Below are 21,452 nucleotides of genomic sequence, written 5' to 3'. Positions count from 1 at the left end.
ATATATAATATATTTGCAGTTATTGTGCAAACATTACACAACTTTATATAAATGTGTATGCTAATTTTTTATATGAATACTATCATAAACTGCGTATCTTGATTGTATTCGCACTCCCTCCCCGAAATGCGCCTTCTTCTCTTACACGCAAACGTGGGCAATCAATCAGTTTATACATTTGTCCGTTGTTCCGTCCATCCGACTGTGAACAGAACGAAGGCTACGAGCGCGAATGTAAGTTTGCTCATGCAAATGGCAGAGAGCAAATTCAGATTTTGTCAATCCATATTATAGCATTTGCACATTACTCCTCAGGGGGACGGTTCTTAAGCAATCTATCTTGTAACTAACCATTAACGTTGACCAACGGCGGCCCGAACATGTAGTGACCAGGATACATATACGGCTGTGGTACAGCTGGCATTACGTGTGACACGTGCATCGGCTCCTGCATCAATAATGGATCTAGATAAGGATCGATCGTCGTTACGCCGTTCTCCAAATGTTGCTGTTCCTCGAGATGCAACTGCTCTAGAGGTTGTTCCTCTGCAAGCTGCTCCTTCACAGTGTATTGCTCTATGGTCGATGTGTCTACTTCTTCAGTTTGTTCCTCAGTTTCTTCGGCTATGCTGCCGCTGCAGCTGGCGCTACCAGTGCCACTCTCATTCCACATATTGTTGGAACCTTCCGCTGTCATTGCCATGCCGTTATGCTCTTCTACTATCGTGGCCGGTTCTGTACTTTGATTAGTCTACAAATATAATAAGTAGCCGACATTCGAAGATCCGTACATTGTCATATTCTAACCAAATGATAATTGAATGAGCTTAGAAGATATACATAATTTCCCATTTTTTCAAAATAAAATATTTGCGCGAATTTATATTAAAATTTTAATCGAATAATCAATAGGAGTATAAGGATATGGAACGTTTTATGATCACGCGAGCGGTTACTATTATGAATACCCTGTGATGTTAGTCGGGCCTGCACCAGTACCTACTCAAGTTGGACCAAGTGTTCTAGCGACTGTACCATGTGGCCCGGTTCCTTTAAGGCCAATCGAATGGATCAATCCTGCCTTTGTGCCTAAACTTGCCAATCAGCCATATTGCTTAATGGACTATCAGGTGAGTTGTTAAATCTCATGTTTATCCATTAAGTATTATATATATATATATATATATATATAATACTTAATGGATAAACATGAGATTTAACAACTCACCTGATAGTCCATTAAGCAATATGGCTGATTGGCAAGTTTAGGCACAAAGGCAGGATTGATCCATTCGATTGGCCTTAAAGGAACCGGGCCACATGGTACAGTCGCTAGAACACTTGGTCCAACTTGAGTAGGTACTGGTGCAGGCCCGACTAACATCACAGGGTATTCATAATAGTAACCGCTCGCGTGATCATAAAACGTTCCATATCCTAGTTGTGCTCCTGGCTCTACCATGGGCGGATATTCTCCCGTTCCACTGTCTCTATCCAATAGCTGCTGGTCTTCTGTGGTTTCGCTGCCGTCTATAAGAATGTTGTTGTTTAATCACGTATTTACACATTTATCGATAAATATAGATAAATGTAAATAGATAAAATGATAAATTAATGTAGCGACTTTGTCCAAACTAATGTTGGTGTAGATGAAAGATGTATGTAATAGATGCATTTTTTCTAAGAAAATATATAAAAATGCTAATGCTATAAATCTTAGTAATAAATTGTGCTAATATTGGAGTGCATATTGAATTAATTTTTAATAATCAAGCAATTTATTTTCCAGTTTCATATAACAGATAGATAGTATGATACGATATATAGCAATTTGAATAAAATTGAAATATTTTCACTTTGCTATGGTTGACACAAAAAAATAAACTAACTTACCAGCATTTTTTAACTTATGCTTTTTTACTTGTTATTAATATAATAATATTTACGATCTCTACCTGCGGTGGAATGTGACGCCGATTGACTTTCCGTGGTCGATGGCGTAGCGCTAGTGCTCGCATTTCCGGTCCAGGGTTTCTTGCGCGAGAGGTAGCCCTTCTTGAAGAGAACATCCTGCCGTGGCGTCGTAATCCTTGTGTATTCCTCCTCGTTGAAAATAATCTTGGGCTGTAACGGCGAGCCCGCGTTCTCGTCTCTGTGCGATCTCGAGCCGCTGCTGGCGTAGCCGCTCGTACTGCCACCGCTGGTGCTGGTACCGGCTCGGCGTGGTTTGTAACCGCTCTGTTGTCCATTCCGATCAAAGGTGTGCGTATTCGTGTCCTTCTCTTGACTTTTCACATAGTCCTTTCGTAAGCCCTCTTCCTCATCCTCCTCACCGGGTGGAGCTGCCAAATCAAAAATGACGATAATGGTAAATAATGCGTGCAAATTGCGGTATTTTTGTTTTTACATTTTAAATGCAATAAACAAAACAAAAATTAATGCACAAGACAGATGTCTGAAAGATGGAGAGATATCTAAATAAAATATCTTAATTTTTTATATGGAGTTTAGATGTATTTCCCAATGCTACTATCGCAATTCAAACATACGCATATATTCGAATCTCTTGAGAAAAATCCAATACTTTTATATCAATATGTAAGATATTCGTAGATGTCAACAGAATGTCTACTCAAATTTTATAAAAATATTCCTCGAAAAGTCTCTGATCTTCCAGATATTTTTATTCAAAATTAAAAAATAAAAAAAATGTTTTAAAGATTTTTTGCTTAACTTTCTAAAATAAATTCTAAATTTCTAAAGCAAGTTTTTTTTTATTGTATGCGTTTTCTAATGTCTTTCATTCATACGAAGGAAAAACAGAGCCATTTGGGTTTCAAGTGCTAAATATGCAAATGTACTGAAAATATTGAATAGCTTTCGTAAGATAAACATTTATCACTTGCATAATTTTTATTTTTTTATCACTAAAAATTACAATAAAGAATATGTACTGCATATTCAATATTTTGTTAAGATATTGGATATATATAAAGAGATAGATATATATTTATAATATATTTTAAACACATAATTCACTTGGCTTGCCGCTTATAACATAAGAGCAAAATTCCATGACAATTCTCTGATTTTTCCAAGTACAAAAGAAATCCCTGAAAATTCTAGGTTTTCCTAGGGAGTAAACACATCAAATATAGATTCAGTTTCTAGAAAATCGACGTTCCGTCAGTCTACGTATCGTGCGTTGATTAAATCATGATAGTACATGATGGTACTGAACATATGTTTGTAGAGTGTCAGTCGCATAATGGCAAAAAGAAAATGTTAGATATTTTATGTCATCTGGGACTTCTTTACCCGTTGTTTAACAGAGAACCTATATTATTCTAAATGTCATTCGCAATAAAATTAATCTTATCACGCAGGGAACGTTTGTGTAATTGATCGTTGAATCAATATATACACAATTATAGGCGTTGCAATCCAGACAAAAATTGGAATCGTATAAAAAACAGCATATGTATAAATTATTGTGTCCATTTATGATTTATTTTTAGAATTATTTTTATGTTAAAAGATATATATGTATAAAACAAATACTTTGATGTAAATCTGCAATCTCAAAATTATAGTAAACGTTTTGCATTTCATATAGCTTTGATTGTGCCACGGAAAGTGTATCTAAATTAAATTGATGATGTGATTTCGAATAAATTATTTAATTTATTTATAAACCATGATAAGGAAAATTATACACTTATTTGTTTCACTTTTCTTCTATTTCTCTGTTTAAAATTTAACGCTTTTTATACCGATGGCTCGATATAAGATACGACGCGTTTTCCATGCATAATTTATGCTAAAATATTGTTTCCGTACCATCTTGGTACCTTGCTAAGAGCAATACATGATTGGAAGAGCCGATCACGTGGGTGACCCTCTTCTGTCGTCGCCACTGCATCGCACCCTTCCTCTACCTGGCGTTATCCTCCTATCGGAATCGTCCTGACTGATAGGCAAATACTGCTCTTCGAGGACGTTCCTCGATTTGAGCAGTTCAATTTTGGATGTTCGACATCTATCGCGAGGAGAGACGAGCCGATAACCGTGACGACGGATAAAGGACGAAAAATTGACGTAACGAGTAACATACGAATACAGTATTAATCCACGGTACGCGATGCTCCGAGAGCGACTGCGATCGGCACGGTGAAGGGGGTGGTGATGCACACGCCAGAAGAGATGAAGAGAGCACGAGAAGAGGGGTGTAGTTGCGTGTACGGTAGCCGAACGGTCGCGTTGCCCATTGGCTGTCTCCACCGGTACCAGAATAGCATTGAAATTAGAATAGAAAACGGCCGAGGAGACTACCGAGCTGTCGACAATCGGTATCTTCGAGCACCGATGTCTTCATATGAACCGTTTACAAAGAGAATGTTTCATTTCTTCATCTTGAATCAACCCTGTTCCATTAATGTTCTTTATAATGATATTAATTTTATTACTTTAAATTAATTTCTATAAAAATTAATTGAAAAATATCCATAAAAAAGGAAATAAAAGATATTTGGCAAATTCATTATCAATAAACATAAAATGTTAAATTTATCTCCTTTCGGATTTAATGTTCAGTATTTAAAAATCAAGAAATAATCAATAGTCATTAAATTTGCCAGCCAATTTTCTACAATAGCTAGATTTTTTTATTCGAGCAAAAGGAGCACAAACGTCCACCGAATGCAATTATAGTACGATCACTAAATGATGTGCTAATCTTTTTCAGTTAGTGATGTGCAATGGTGATTTTGAAAGGAAATTAATGGAGTGTAGATACAGTCGATATATATGATAGTCGAAAATATCTCGCGATTTATATCATTTAATTCAATTTATAACTACTATTTTAACTTCATTTTTATTATTATTAATTATTATTGTGAACTTTAAAAATTTCATCTTTATTTCTTATTTTATTTCTCTTTTCATTAGTACTTTTCCATTAATTGTGTTATCCTTTTATGTTTCTTTTATACAGAGAGTGTACGAGAACAACAGTCGTAATATTACCAATTGGGAGACATTTTAATTTGAAATTAGCTAAATATTATTAAATAATATATCCAACAACTATACAAAATAAAAAAGATATAAGCGCTTTCACAGAGTAACATTATAGATTAATGATTATTAATGTAATGTATAACTTTAAATAATTACATATTTTTAATATACAATCGAATTTAAGAGTATCAAAACTATTATTGTCTTCATTCACGATATTATATAAAAATAGAAAGACTTTGTTATTAAATATTTCGTTTTCAATATAATTTAATATAACAATTTTCGTTATTTGGAATATTTTGAAAAGATAAGAAATATAATTTAATTTTTATACAGTTTAGAAAAATGCTTCGAAATCTGTCACATAGCTCTATAAGTAAAGTTTACTTCGCGATACAGAATTAGAAAAAATTCATAATTTTTACAATATATACTTTTCTTTACGAAATATTACGAAGAAATTGATATCTCGCTTGTATATCTATTTTATCTTTATTTTTAGAAATACAATATATATATTTTTATATGTTACATATATATTTAGAAATCTAATTATTTAGTGTTAATGTGTGTAAGAAATAGAATATGCATCACGCAGAAACATAAGGAATAAGAAAAAGACAAGACAATTCACTGTGAATTATTCGTTCGCAGTGCAAATTATTTTCAGAAAACATTAGATCGAGTGTCGTTCCAACGTGTATAAATAACAAGATATATTGCGCATCGCATTCTTGTTCCAGATTCTGTTCTTGTATTTCGAGTGAATGGTGCATTAAAATGTCTACGTATCGTCCGGCGTACCTAGGTGGTACATTCCATTGATCGCGCAAGCACACGCCGGTGCTGCCGATATGCACACCGAGTGTACCCGGATACCCGCGTATCCGTCGTTCGTTAACCCGAGTTCGAGAAAATATTCGCACTGCGATACCCGATATTAACGACGCTGATAAGTGTGTGCGTATTAGCATCTTGCTAACACGTGAGATCATAACATTTGTGCATTCGCGGCGTACAAGATCGGTACATTGCGAAAAGTCATCTTTGGCGTTAAAAATAATTTTTCCTTGAAAAATGTTTTGTTACGCGAATAATGTATGTAATTCGCATGTCGTATAATGTCGTTCATATTTATAATGTTCGTTAAAAATTTTGTATCTTTTTGTATTACTTTGTATTTTTACACGCATTACGTATAAAGAAACTTTGCAATAAACGGAAACAATAATTTTCCAACGGTCTCAACAATTAATAAATTTTTAATATTTATATGTAAAATAAAAAAAAAACTTTAATATACTATATATTAAATATTTTAAAACTTATCTTTCTATATATATACAATTAAATATAAAAATACAGAATATATGAAAAATTATATAAATATGACAGGTAAAGAAAAATAAAAATAGATGTATATAAATATTCAACCGATTAGTATATATACTGTAAATATTTTATATAGTAGATTACTGGTAATTCTAATAAACCGGAAAAAGAAAAAGATAGTTTTCAATTAACTGATGTAATCTTTGAGTAAACATGTGTAAAAGTATATATCGTAACAGTGGAATATATGCAATCGCAATTCGTTGCACTGTATCTGTTGTCTTATGTATCTGTTACTTATAATTTGCAAGGTATGCGATGACTTATGAGTGTTGATTATACAACGAATGATTATGTCCTGGATTTACGTTTCTTATTCCATTCTCATTGTTGACTCCAGATCAGCAGTCGATCAAGCAATGCAATACGTGATTCATTTATCGAATAATAATAAGTAATAATTTATTATTAATAGTGAATGATGATTAGTGATATTTAATTAATTATTGACCTTAATGTGATTCCGACATCAAAGATTATCTAATTCCTAGACGCTGTTTATTTCTTTTATTGAACGTTATCTGAATTTTGTGTAAAGAACAATTCTGTTTAAATTGCAATTAAATATACGATATATCCAAAAATTACCAGTTCTTTAAACTAGAGCTTTTTTGACCAATATAGAATCAATATTTTTTTTTAGCGAAAATATCAAGAAGGTCAGTGCGTGTATATTCTTCTAATTTTTAACATTATATATTTTTGTAATTAAATTTCAAATTAAAATTCTATCAAAATCTTGAAATATTGACTAAAGAATTTGTCATATATTGTTTCTTTTAACATTTAAATTGCTAGAAGTTTCTTATCTTCAATCATTAATTAGTGAAAATATTGAAAACCATAGGTACTTCAACATTTTCGTCAGGAAAAAAAATCGTTTCGAAATTAGTCAATAGATCTATAGCAGGAAGCATCTTTATATCGTAGAACAATGGTTACTTTTTTTACGAATTTTCGATTCAACGTTCAAAGTAGAACGTATAAATTTAATACGACAGAATATTAAAATTATTAAATTAAAATTTATTTACATTAGCATATCTGTGTAATAGCTCGAAGTATGTTAAGATACTTGTATGATAATGCATTTCATAATGTAATCAATTACATCACCCTTTCATATATTAATAAAAAAATTTCCCACAAGATGTTCAAATTTTAAAATATTTTCAGTAATGATGAAATACTTCATTTAAATAATATGTTTTTAAGATGCTTTTTATATCTCATATTTACTCAGAGAGAAATTAAAGCAAAAAGTATTTATAGAACACGATTGAAAGATATTACGTAATTTTATGAGTCACATGGCAGTGAGCGCTAGAATCAACTGATTTCTTCGGGAAAACTTTTAAAATCGATGCAGGAGATTGCGTTTCCCAAAAACGAGCTTCCACTTTAAAATCATTGAAATTTTCGGCAGTTTTTCATTTATCAAGGACGAAAAAACAAACAGAGAAATCAATATTAGACGCCACGCCCGCGTATTTTCGGTTAATTTTCGGAGGCACGGTCAAAACCGGAAACGGAGTCCTCGCGGACACGGCAATCCTGCCGGGGCTCTGAGAAATCGTTCGCGGTATCGTCGGCAATTTAGTCTCCTCGCCGGTCGCACGAATATAATGCATACTGATCGCGCACTGATCTCATCAGGACGAGAAACCGCGAATCCTCTAGAGTCGCCTCGGCGACACTGCGCGGTCGTCAGTGTGCATCATATCATGCGCGTCGCTTCGATTTTCCACGACCGTCTGCGACTGTGCAACGTGAACGATTTTGCACCATTATCCGCTTCCCACCACCTACAGAACATTCTTGCTCGGAAAAAAGCTAGTTCGTTTTTCCTATTCGTTCATAAATTTCTCAACCAGATATTTAGATCTCGCGCTTATAACTCCCTTTTTTGAATCAAAATACATTTACAAATAATCGAAAACGTTCCAACCCCTACATCGCTACAAGAATAAATATATTAATGCAATTAATTTTTCGATTTTGAAATTTAAAATGTTCTCGAATTTTTTATTCTTGAGATATAGTGACGCATTTATTGCCTGTTGTAAAAAAAGAAAATAAAAATATGTGTGAAGACTCATTATATAAAACTAAAGTACATTAAAAGAAAATTAATTGTTCTTCTCATTTTGTCATTATGTATTTATTATTACTTTATTTTGGTGTTTCTTTATTAATTGCTCTGAAGATATATCATTCCCAATCAAAAACTTATTTCGCGAACAATCAATTCGAAACTAGGATATTTTGATAGTACACTTTATCATCATTATTTTATCGTTATATAATTATAATATTCTGTGTTGATAGATTTATAAAAATTAAATATATTTTTAAAATGTATTTGCAGTACCTTTGAGCAGTTAATTCTGATATATTGATTTTATGCTTATAGATTCGGTATAAATGTTTTTCGGAAGTGGCGGTGCTAACATAATGTTAAGTCAACATTCCCATCTTTAATATAAATTTCCTGCTAATTTATAGAAGCAATATATTCGAGATTGGGACAATAAATCAGTCATAAATCGATATTTTACGATTTCTAGCATTTGATTTCTAGTGTAGTAATGAAAATGTCAGGTTAACAGAGATAATGAATTTAGTACAAGAAACTAAAACTCAAATTACAAGAGGCATATGTCTGTTATTTCGACAGCAGTTGTAAACGGAACGGTCGAGGCTTCGAGGTGAATGATGAAACGAGGAACGCACTTTGCTCGTCTTCGTGGCAGGTTGAGATGCTAGACGAATGATGCCTCACGAATTGTCAAAATATAATAGTTTGAAACGTCGGTGTTATATGTAGAACGACTTAGGCACATTGTCAAAAACATAGGACCGATGCTCTACGCAATTTGTTCCTTACAAATCCTCTAATCTAATAATTTCCGATATCTTTTGCTGCCTCGATATCGTGTGCTGAAAAGAAGTGTATGTACAGCTGTATACTTTTAAGCCCAGCGCGCAGAAATAATATATGACCTGGTTATTTAACTAGTTATCACACCTCAAAGTGCAAGACATAACGTACAAAGTTCTTCGAACTGATATAAGACTTTGTCTCCAACTTTACGACTTACTTACTGTATGTATCTCAGTCTTTAGATCTATTAAAAACATACGCAATCTCAAAAATATTTTATTTTATTATGCGCACAGTATGTTTTGTCCTAAATAAATAATATCCGATAAGTACTGCTATTAATTATTGTTTAAGTCTTAATTTGTGTCTTAAGTTGTGTTAATAATAATATACGATGTTCAATCCAATATATTATATAGTATATATATATAATATTTAATAACTTTCATAAAAGACTTAAATGTCGTCGAATTTATTTAAATACGCAGCTGCAGCATTAATATGATAAAAAAATCTCTCTCTTTCTCTTCAGTCGTTAATAAAAAGCGATTTATCGAATTTATTATTACTTAATGTGTGTGCAAAATAAAATTATTATTTATATGCTATTCACATATATAAAAAATAACATAATAATTATATGTATATAAAAAGTCAATACCGACTGTTGCATCGTTTTAAGAAATTCGAGAAGATATAGCGCAGAAGGATGTTTTTTGTAATACCTTGTAATTTGATCTTTACATCTCTAGACATGTGGTAAGCCAACCACAAAAAATGTGTTGTGACAACCTTTGGTAATATCTATTAAACACGTTAAAAGTTTCAAATTATGCTTTTTTATCATTTTCTTAAGAGCTATATAAATGATTAGTGAAGGAAATATGATACTTTTTAAAGGAAACCGCGCTTTTCATTTTAGGTAATTAACATGAGAAATATGTAGTTAAAATGGAAAAGTTTCACCAAAATTTTTTTGAACTATTATATTCTAGTGTGGAATAAATTTATATCACGTCAAAAATATATACATGTTTCATCATTATTATAATCTATTTATTTCAATGATTAAAATTCCTATAGTTTTAGTAGGTTCTTAATATCCGATTCTATTGATATCTAGCATATCTAAAAAAAAAATATTTTTTTTAAATATTAAAGTAAACCGATATTGATTATCAATTAAACTTCAAGATCAATAATATAGGAATACTTGTCCTTCAAAATATCCTTCGATATATAAAATAATCGTGAAATTAATTTTTGACAAATATAAATTACTTACTGTTATAAAATTAACTGTAATAATATAGTCTATTGACGAAACATTAATATTGACAAAGTTAACCGAGGGCTATATGTGTGTTTTTATTACTGAAAATTCAAATTAGATACATTATAAGAATAACTATATATATATATATATATTTAAAATCTATTTCAAACAACTTTATTTCAAATATATTTGCAATTATATGTAGATGAATAAATAAATAATATTGGATGATTGTGTGTACTCATTTCTATCTAAACTATCATGAAAAATACGCTCGTTTTTTTTTAATACAAATATTTTGAAGAAACATATTATAAAAAACAATGAATTATATAAACCGGCACGTTTCTTGTACATAAATCCATCAAGGTCAATATTATTATTTTTTAATTAAGCTGTGTACATTTTGATATATACAGAACGTATACATCTTTGATAAGTACGTAACAGATTAAGTGTCACATTTAGAAGCTGGTATAACATGGTACGATATCCAACGAATCGTCGCATAACACGGACTATACTTATCGTTAATGGTATGCAAAACAATGAAAGTATTATGTAACGCAAATATCTTATCAGATTTAATCCATATGCCAACTTCATACTTGGAAATAATCTTTATCAATACTGAAATACTTAATCTTCTAAGAAACATCATATATATATATTAAAATATAATTTTAAAAAACAATGTTTTAAATATAGTCAATGAATGCTGCAAAATAATTCTCTTTTTTTTTTCAAAATATACATTGCCAATTAATCTCATATAAAATGTACGATTAAGAATTTCAACTTGATTTAAAATTTAAAAATATCACATTATTGAAAATATCTTGCGTGATGTTCAAGGCATGACGAGAGAGATAGTAGAAAATATCTACAAAAGAACAAGATCAATAGCTAGACCAACAGCTAGACTTACAACTAGAAGCAACGTTTGCCAGAATGAGAAGCATTAAATCACTGATATCGTTACGAGTTTGATGCTTAAAGGACCATAAAATAACTATTCTAGAGTAAAACAGGCGACCGCGTAACGAACCAAACATGTGGTGGATAGTATCTATAGGTAAAAATAGCGCGTAAGATCCAAATGTGTGTTCTGTGGAATACGGCGCATGCAAACGTGACACGCGCAATTCTCTTGGTGCAAATCTATTATTAACATTTCTAGACACCAGACATTTTTAGTACTTTAACAAGATTGGCAATGAATGCTCTTAGGTGTCATGGATGTCAATATATCGCAGAATGGCGCTTACTGGAAATTTTGAATATATTTTAGGAGAAACTGATGTTGAGTTGATTATTCGTTAAACAAAATATTAAAAGATATGATTATTTCTAGATTTCCATTCAAATTATAACTAAAATATTGTAACTAAAATTGTAACTAAAATATTTATTAATTTATTAAACTTATATGCGGATAATCTCTGAAGCAACCTATACATATCTTTTACTACGCTTCTATCTACGGTTTTATTGCACACATAAATGTTTTTAGAAAGCAATAAAAACTTGCTACTTTCTTAAACAAAGTTAATTTTTTATTTGATCATGACTCACATCAGTTGTTGAGTATGAAGATTGTACATTTTCGCGGAAGAATAAAATAAATTATTAGACTAATTAATATAATAAGAAAGAAATATTCTCTTTGTTTTCCTTTGTGCGTTCAATATAAAATTGCGATAAAATGGGGATTCTTAATTATTATATGTATAAATCCTCAAGGTGATCAAAAAATCCAAGGAAAAAGGAAAACGCTAGAAACTTACGATGCAAGCCTCAATAGAATTACGTTATTTAATATTCGAAGTTTAAATATGATTAAATCGGATTATGTAAGATTGATCCGAAAATGCTGCTGTTGACTCAAAATCATGCGGACGCTGCTTGTGACATCCGTCGAATGTCTCAAAAAATTCGTCGAGGTGCGAGCATGTGACGAGAACCTCGTGGTCACTCACGTGCTATTCATAACCTGAACTCGCGGCTCTTCGTGTCACGCATTTCTACCAGTTAGGTAGTCGACGTGTGCGCATATATACATCGATACGTATGTATTTGTGATGTGCGATGACACACACATACACACACACATACGCAACACGAGCTCTGCTCTCGATGTAGGTGGGTAAAGCTGCATTTTATTACCAGTAAGCGCGACGAAGTCGAAGTTATGTAATCCGTACAAACGTCAGGAAGGTCTACGATCTTCAGCACGTGCTACGTGTGGAAACTTTGCCCGCATCCGATGCAATGCACGCAACAAAGAAAAGAAAGAAAACACACTATTTTTTTTCCTTCATATATGCAGTTGCTCATTATTAGTTGATTCGTCAATTCTATGTATTTGCGAAATATCACGTTGATGCAAGCAAAAAGTAGAGAGTTTTACGCAACGATGATAATATTTTTATTTCAGAAAGAGTAAACATTTTCCATCTGATTAAACTGATCAATTATATAATAGGATTAATTACATATCGTTTCTCTCTCTCCCTCTCTTATCTGTTCGCATGGCTTGATTTAATGGCTCTGGATGTGTTTTAATTGGAGCGAAACGATCTCAAAACATGATAAATCAAGTAAGACATAATCGTATTACGGGAAGTTATGAAAAATTTTAGAAATATTAATTGCAATTGGATATAATATCTCTAGCATATGACAGAATGTTTTAACCTTATTCAAGGATATATTTTAATAAAGTGTAATTGGTAAAGTTATATATTATTTACGTAATAATGACGATAATTATATTTGCAACATTCAAACTGATAAAATACGTTTACTTTATTAATATGAAGTACAATAAATATTCTTATCGTTCAAAGCACTTGCGTCAATTAACATCTTCTAGATAAAGTCATTACTCTAAATGAACTAATTATATTATTATTACTGTAATTATTGGAGGTGACGCATTCTTCTTATTAGCAAAAAGTAATTATTTCTAACATTTTTTAAATTAGTGTGAATATCATCTGTACTATGATCTGTGTATGTATAATTCCCTTTAATTTCTACATTCTATTCTTTTATTGATTTTCATTAATTAATATTTTTCGCTAATAATATATTAAAATAAATAAATGAAATTCAAAATTCGTATCTTTTCTATATAGTTCTTACAATAATAAATAAAAATAAATAAATTTTTTGATAAATAAGAGAAATACTTAAATTTTGAAAATTATCTTTCTGTAGAAAGAATTAAAAGAGAGATATATTTTCTTATAAATTTGTAAAATATTTTACTATACATATACATACAGAAAAAAAAGACATAATTTGATCAACAAAGAAAAATAAAACTTGTTCATTTGTTAATAAAAATATGTTTGATATCTTTCTATTAATACAAAATTTCGATTCTATAATTACAATTTTCTAATTATCCCAAATTCGTGTTTTATAAATTTAAACAAATATATTAATATATTCTAGTATCTCTTATCTAAATACATTGTGTTTCGTAATTTGTGTCTCATGTCTCTTCTAAAATAGACTATTCATATTAGGTTCGACGTTCGGTGGAAAATGTGCTGTAGAAGCTTTACGTAACAGATCACGCGATGCAGCTTCTATCCAGGGACACACGTGCGTGCGTGCGTGTATGCCCATGCATATTCTACTTCGTTCTTTCTGTTTTGTCAATGTTATACTTAGCTTTTCACCGCATCGAATCTGTCGTGTTAAAAGTTCACGTTCGTAGTACTGCCGATGTTAAAGAGTAACTGTTTAGATATATTAAAATACTTTTCTTTATATTACGCTTAAATAGGAAATATATACATAAGTTTACTCGAAAATGCGAAGAGAGAGCAAAGATGCAATATAATTATAATTTGAAATATGTTTTCAATACAATAGTATTAAAACAAATATTAATATATAAATGATATTAATGAAGCAATTAAATATAATAATAAGTTAAAAAAGTTATAAGATTATATAAAATAAAACGTTTTGTATAATTATATTTTAAAAAGATTTTTTTATATTTATAAGACATATTTAAATATTAAAACATATAGATGCAAGAGATTAAATTTTGCTTCTTCGATAAATTTTCATTATTTATTGGAAATAGAATTTAGTTGACATATATATGTAGTAAAAATTCATTACGATTTATGTAGATGTATTCGCGTTGCAAATGTGAGAAAAAATAATCCCATTTTATCAATAGATTAGGTAATCAAGTAATACATTCTGTCTGTCTCTCTCTCTCTCTCTCCCTCATGCCAATTTAGTAACTTTAATGTAATTTATCCATTTTTTTTATTTTTGCATTAATATTGTATATACAAATTATATATAAATAATTAATTTTTATTATAGATATCAAAGAGAGTGATTTAAAAACGTAACAATAAATTTTACAGAAATTTATCGAAAAGATTTCGAAAGCTTATTTATTACTTGAAAATTCGTGATCATAAATGTGTATTATCAAATATTAGACTCGCGCACGGAAAAAAAACAATGAAGATTTATACGCGAATATATTTGCATTGCAAGAACAAGAAGATAATCTCACTTTCTCAGCAAACTCAGACCAGCAAGAGACGCGCGCATAGAGAAATGTAGCATATATATTCGCAGTAGTAAGAGTCGATCACTTATGGTACTATAGCAGTCTGCGCTGCCATGATGTCCGCCGGCATATAAGAAATTTAAGATCCGACAGAATCGATTCACCGACAAGGAAAGAGAGTTTCTTAAGATTACATGCTTACGCATAGAAATTTTAGCCGGGCATTTTGTTAATAAAAAAAATCCCTCCCAAAACTTTCGAAAGATCGATATTTTTACTAAATAGTTAAAAATATATTAACACATAGCATCGAATATTTTAATTGCTGTAACGAGAGTATTTTTCATGTCAGCATTTTATCTTTCATATTAACTAGAAATTGCGATAAAAGTCGAGGAGAATATAATATCGACTAGGAAGTATCTCATATACTCAATATGCTGAATAAAATATCGTAAACTCAATATGCTCATATTACTAATTTATTAAAAGAAAAAGATTTTTTTTTTATTTCCACAAGAGATATGAATAAAATGCCGGCATTTGTTTGAAAAATTTAAATATTTTTAATTAGGATTAAATATCCCTTTTTCTTATTATTTATTAGCTAAATATCGATGTGAAAAATGTCACCGGATATTTCTGAATAAAATATCGAGCTAAACACTTTCTGTTTTTACCCTTTATTTATGACACAACTAATTTTATCATAAATGCCTGAATTTAGAAATTCCATCCATCAGAAAATACAAACTGCGAGATTTCTCGAGGAAATGGCGGAAAGAGAAGAATGAAACGGCAGTAATGATGACTCTGGGTGAGATTTGTTTTGTATTTCATCCAAGGACATTAGCCCGACGAGGTATTTCATTTCCTATACACAGTACAACGACGATCAAGAGACACGACGCCTAACTATTGATTTGCTCTGGTATCGAGTTGAACGGGAGTTTCCCTCTCTCGACCATAGAACCTCGCAATGCGATTCTCGCGAAGTCTTTTATCTCATCTTTATAATACGAACTTTTATGAAGCGCGGTTATTCTCAGTCGTTATTGTTTTTAACAAGTCAAATGATCATTGAAAGTGCGACAAATTTAGAATTTACTAGATATTATTGAAAGATACATAAAATTGAAAGTTTTAAATCAACCAGCAACAATAAAATGCGATAAGTTTAAACGTACATAAATAATAAAAATAGACGTACAATAAAGTTATCATTGCAAATAGATACAAATATTTTAATATTATATAACATTTTAACATGTATAATAGTTTTAATTTTATGGTTAATTTTTGCAATAGATATTTTATTATACAAAAATAAAATTCTGTTAGGAAAGTCTATTATTTATAGAAACGGAAGATTATATAATTTGTTTTATATTATACGTAATCCGACAATGTAAAAAAATTTTATTTTAGCTTATATCAATAATGCTTACATATTTATAGTTTTAAAGAAGAATGATGACAAAAGATGATTCATTTCGGAAATGATAGTTCGCTAAAATTATTACGTTACGTTACTTCTCGCTCTTCGTATTCTGTAAAGTGTTTAAAGATCATGGAAATGCATAAGCCGCTAAATCATTAGACAAGATCATCGAAACAAACTAGCCACCTCCATTTATTGCAATGACGACATAATAATCATTATCATAATAAGCATCGTTAATTTTTTCGAGCCCCCAAAAATTCTTTCAAGCAAAATATACTACGCTTTGTGAAGGAAATAAACTCCAAGCACTCACATAAAAAGTTTTCCACAATTTGTATATGTCAAATAAAATTAAAACAACGTTTTAATAAGAGAATGTAAATATACTGCTTCTATTTAAATAAACTGCAAGCAATAGAATAATTTACTTGAGAACTGTATTCTGTTGTTAAGTCACACACACACATATACATAAAGATCTATTAAATATTCATACAATAAATTGGCAATCTTCCAGATCTTGAGATCACTGTACTTGTTTCTTTGTCTAGTAATAGTATAGAACTTTCGTTTTAGTTATTATTAACACTTCTTGGAAGCGCCCCGGCTTACAATTACAAGAATTCTTAGATTTTTTTTTTATTTGAAAGAAAATAGCTATTAATAGTAATCAAGTCGCGCACATTTTTTTTATTATGTTTAATTTGTAAAACATAATATCCACAATTATATAGGTACGATAATTACTATAAACAACTTTAATTATATTTTTCAAATTTTCTTGTTTATATAACAAAATATATTTGATATTATTTTATAAGAGAAAGAGAGAGATATATTTTATATTTTATTCTATATTATTCTATTATTTTTATAAAAAATGTTTGTCCCGATTTAAAATTTCAATATCATACATAGTTTAATCTAATCACGATAGCAACTCGAATAAGATTATTGTACTGATAAAACCCGAATTTTAAGCGCTTGGAGCGAGAAACCAGAAGCTACTACTAATTATAAAAAAATAGTTAATTCTTGATTTTTGCTCTTTTATATAATTAAATATAGAAATAAATCTTTCTAATATAGTTTTATTTTTTCATTCACTTGTGCATATTTTAATGTATTATATTTCCTTAAACAATTTTTTTTTTTCAAAAATAATTAATTTGTAGATAATATTTAGAGATAAATTCTGGAACATAAAACAGCATTAATTTATTCATAAATAACAGAAACTGTTTAATTGTAGATATGTGTAACTTAGAATATGCAAGAATGATGCAATGCAATCCTCCTTTTGATAAACATTGTGTTACATTGTGCAATAATAATAATTAGATTTTATGCTTAATTTTTTTATGGAATTGCGGTCACACTGAATGTATCCTTATGTAATTGGAAACGTCAATATAAAATTTACGTTTAATTTCTCTTACAGTAATAAAGGCCATTACCATGAAGCCGCAAAATGTTAAAGCAATCGACGATGCCCGCGGTTTGAACATCACTGCTTTGGATTATTCACTATAATTACTACATAACATGTGTATATATAGTTATCTCCTTCCCGGCGTTATGAAACACAGCATTTGGCAATTGCTCCTACATGATGACGAGATGTGTAGCACATTATTGCTCTGACCTAGTGTGCTCAAATATGTTTGTATTGGTCATCATTGATGTGCGTTCGATTCGAGAAAATTTTTTTTTGCAATAATAATATGTCGCGGATAATAATCATGAAATTAATAATACTTAATGATTCGATAATTCTGTTGATGGACAAGTATTTGAATCTGAGCATTTTCTTTCTTATCTTATTCTTCATAATTGGATAAAAACATAAATAGAAATCTCCAAAAATAATTATGAATTAAAAATATAGAAATATAATTAGGATATTAATTATTAGGAGACTAATGCACAGATAAATATAAAAGAATAAAATATATCAAATATATTAAAATAAATTTAGAATTGCGAATAATATTTATACCTAACTGAATAATATACGCAAACTTCCTTTCATATGATAATATTTTTGTCGATAAAACAAGGCTAAAATTATTACTAATAAAATTTCATTTGGTTTTTAAATAAATTATTATGCATTTTTCAATTATAATATTTTTGTAAATAAAATAATTAATATTCTGATTTCTATGTAAAAATGTTGGCTTATCTTTTCTTCAATAACCGCATAAATTTATTATTGGTTCTATTAAATTTATTATAATTGCTTTAAATATTATTGTGCCCAATTTAATTCTTGTTCACAATAAACATTGATGATAAAGGAGATCGCAAAAACTTGATACAAGATATCGTTATAAAAAGGCATAAGATAAAGAAAATGCTCATTGTATAACTCTTGTCAGTTTACATCCAAGTTATCGGGACACTGGGTGGATATAGATGACGGTGTGCAACGATGGAGTCATCCATTATAAAGATATATGTAGAAAAAAGAGAGATAGAAAATGATTTATGTTTTGAAAAAGTCTTCTCATGTTTAAAAAACTAAGATAGTGAGATGGAAATAAATATGCGATCAAGAGAAGACATAACATTATATATATGTATATCTTTGATATTACTCTCTAATCTTTTTTAATTGAAAAAGACTACTACAACCGTTCCAGTTAGAAAATAAGCATAATGGAAAAAGTATTGTTAGATTATAGAGAAAAAGAGGAACGTTACAAATCCTTTTCAAATTTAGCCTCTAGTTTCTTTATTCTTCTTTTATTTCTTTTTCTTGTTGAAGATATTTTGTTATTGTATGAAGTGATGACAAAAATTTCAGAAATTTTCTGAATTATATTTTTTCAATAAATATTTATTTTGATATTATTTCCTGTTAATATTGTTGCATTGTGTGCAACAATATTTCATTAAATTTGCGAAATAAATTAAATTCTGAATATATTCGCAACACACGAATACGTACGACACGAGATATTTATTTCTCACCGCAATATCTTTTATGTCAACATTATGTAATTTGCTGCAAAATAGAATGTGTGGATGTATATATTTACGTTTAAACATTTATTCCGAAATATGGGTTGGTTTTTGCGAATACTTCCGTAGAGACGTAGAGAGTATATTTATGACACACTTAGTTAATTTTGAATATGACAGTGAATCATTTATCTTCTCTTAAAATATATTGCGGTAAATTAATGTTCATCGCAACATGATATAAGGCAAAGTGTTTAATTCCTATCTCTTATATACAATTAAAAAATTCATTTTCCTATATATAAATTTTAGAATATAAATTGGAAGAAATTTGTGTTTACAAGTTATAGCTATATAGAATGTTCTTTAAAAAAAGTGCTTTTATTATCGTGTATAAATTTATTAAAGCTAAAGGCAATATAATACATATATTACACAAGTTTCTTGTTTCAGAAAATAAAAATGGCTAGAATATAAATCTGATATTCTAACAATAATTTATTCTAAAAATATATACCAAAACTTGTATATATGAAACATAGAGCATCTTTCAGAAAAAAAGTATTATTTTTCAATATGAGACATAAAATATTAATAGCATATAGTAGATTTATTAATACACTAAACTCGCAGTGTTTTCTCATTATACATATTATAATTATGATATCCGTGTTATAATCTATACACATGTTACGTCGAAAATAATTTTTATTGATATAAAAAACATGTACGAGTTTGTTTCATTGTTACTCTTAATCTTTACGTAGTTGATACGCACACAGTCAGTCACATATAAAGATCCATATATCTTATCTAATATGATGTACAAAAAATCAAAGTAAACACAAAATAAATGCTGTTATAGAACTGTTATGTTTACATATAGACGCGGAATATCCTTGAATCCATTCACGTGCACAGCACATTCCTCTAAAGTAAAATTGAAAAAAATGACAAACCTCTACCTCTCAGAACGTGTGAGAATAACAAATTTATAAAATGTATATAGACTTTCGTGACAGACACCGTATACGTAAATTTCGATGTATTCATTTTTAAATATTTGTTGGTATTATGTCTCTGTTAATTATTCATTGCCATATTGCATAAGGCTATGAATAAATTAGACACGCATATAGTATGAAAAACTATAAAAAAAATGTGTGCTTATCGAGATAAAGTATACAAAAGATATTTTAAATTTCCCGTTTTTTTTTTTTTAAGTAGAAGATTAATAGAACGGAAAATCGAAGTCGCTGTCGTACTTCGATCAAGGATAAGCCGCAAGTAATAAACACCGTTCAAGCTCTCGCGAGGAAAGAAACGTGCTAGGAGAGAGCCAAGCAACGAGGGAAGGTCGCAGCGATGTAAAGCGCGATTTTACGCGCGGTATGTCTAACGTAAGCGGGTAAATAGGTACGTACGGTAACGTTACGGAGGAGAAAAGTGTCAGGTAGGGTGGTCGCGGATCGATGCGGCGCGAGTCGGACTCGAAGGCGAGAATTTACAAGCGGAAGAGCACTCGCGTGAACTCGGATTATCGGTAACAATAAACGTATGAAATTCGATGAGAAGAGCTCGGGCTTCTCGCGCAAGATTGTAAGATAGAGATACGTTACGATTAATTATATAAAGCGTCATTTCACATTCAAGACTTTTCTCTCGTGAAATAAAAAATATAACTTTCGATCATGATAAAAATCTGACAATGAGTGTCTCTCGCGTCGAGTTTCCTGAAAAGCTCTGGCTTTTCGCGCAGGAGATGGAAGACATATATTGTTATGATTACTATCTTGGACGCGCTGGAGAACAGCATTTTCGCAAATTGGACAAATTTGACTTCCGAGAACGATAAATGACTCGAATATCTCGTCGGAGTTTTCCGTAAACCTCTGGCTTTTCGCGCAAG

At 30.2% G+C, this 21,452-nt stretch overlaps 1 protein-coding gene across 3 annotated transcripts in view; it reads right to left on the bottom strand.

Annotated features, from left to right (window-relative positions):
* The window catches only part of LOC115233930, a 30,647-nt gene that overhangs the window by 7,615 nt on the left and 1,580 nt on the right, over window positions 1–21,452 (bottom strand). The window contains exons 1-5 of one of the 3 annotated variants that reach the window (XM_029804579.1): window positions 7,711–8,108; window positions 3,841–4,424; window positions 1,956–2,342; window positions 1,229–1,530; window positions 352–751 (exon numbers count right to left, since the gene is read on the bottom strand). In XM_029804579.1, the coding sequence (XP_029660439.1) occupies window positions 352–751; window positions 1,229–1,530; window positions 1,956–2,342; window positions 3,841–3,922 (1,171 nt within the window). In that variant the 5' untranslated portion in view covers window positions 3,923–4,424; window positions 7,711–8,108. Of the gene's footprint in view, window positions 1–351; window positions 752–1,228; window positions 1,531–1,955; window positions 2,343–3,840; window positions 4,431–7,710; window positions 8,109–21,452 lie in introns of those variants that run through there. The other 2 variants (XM_029804580.1, XM_029804581.1) reach the window with 2 other exon arrangements.

The sequence above is a fragment of the Formica exsecta genome, unplaced genomic scaffold, assembly GCF_003651465.1.
Source record: "Formica exsecta isolate Colony F162 unplaced genomic scaffold, ASM365146v1 scaffold191, whole genome shotgun sequence".
NCBI classification, from domain to species: Eukaryota; Metazoa; Arthropoda; class Insecta; order Hymenoptera; family Formicidae; genus Formica; species Formica exsecta.
The sequence above is the reverse complement of the archived record's forward strand: the minus strand, read 5'-3'. Positions and strand labels throughout refer to the sequence as shown.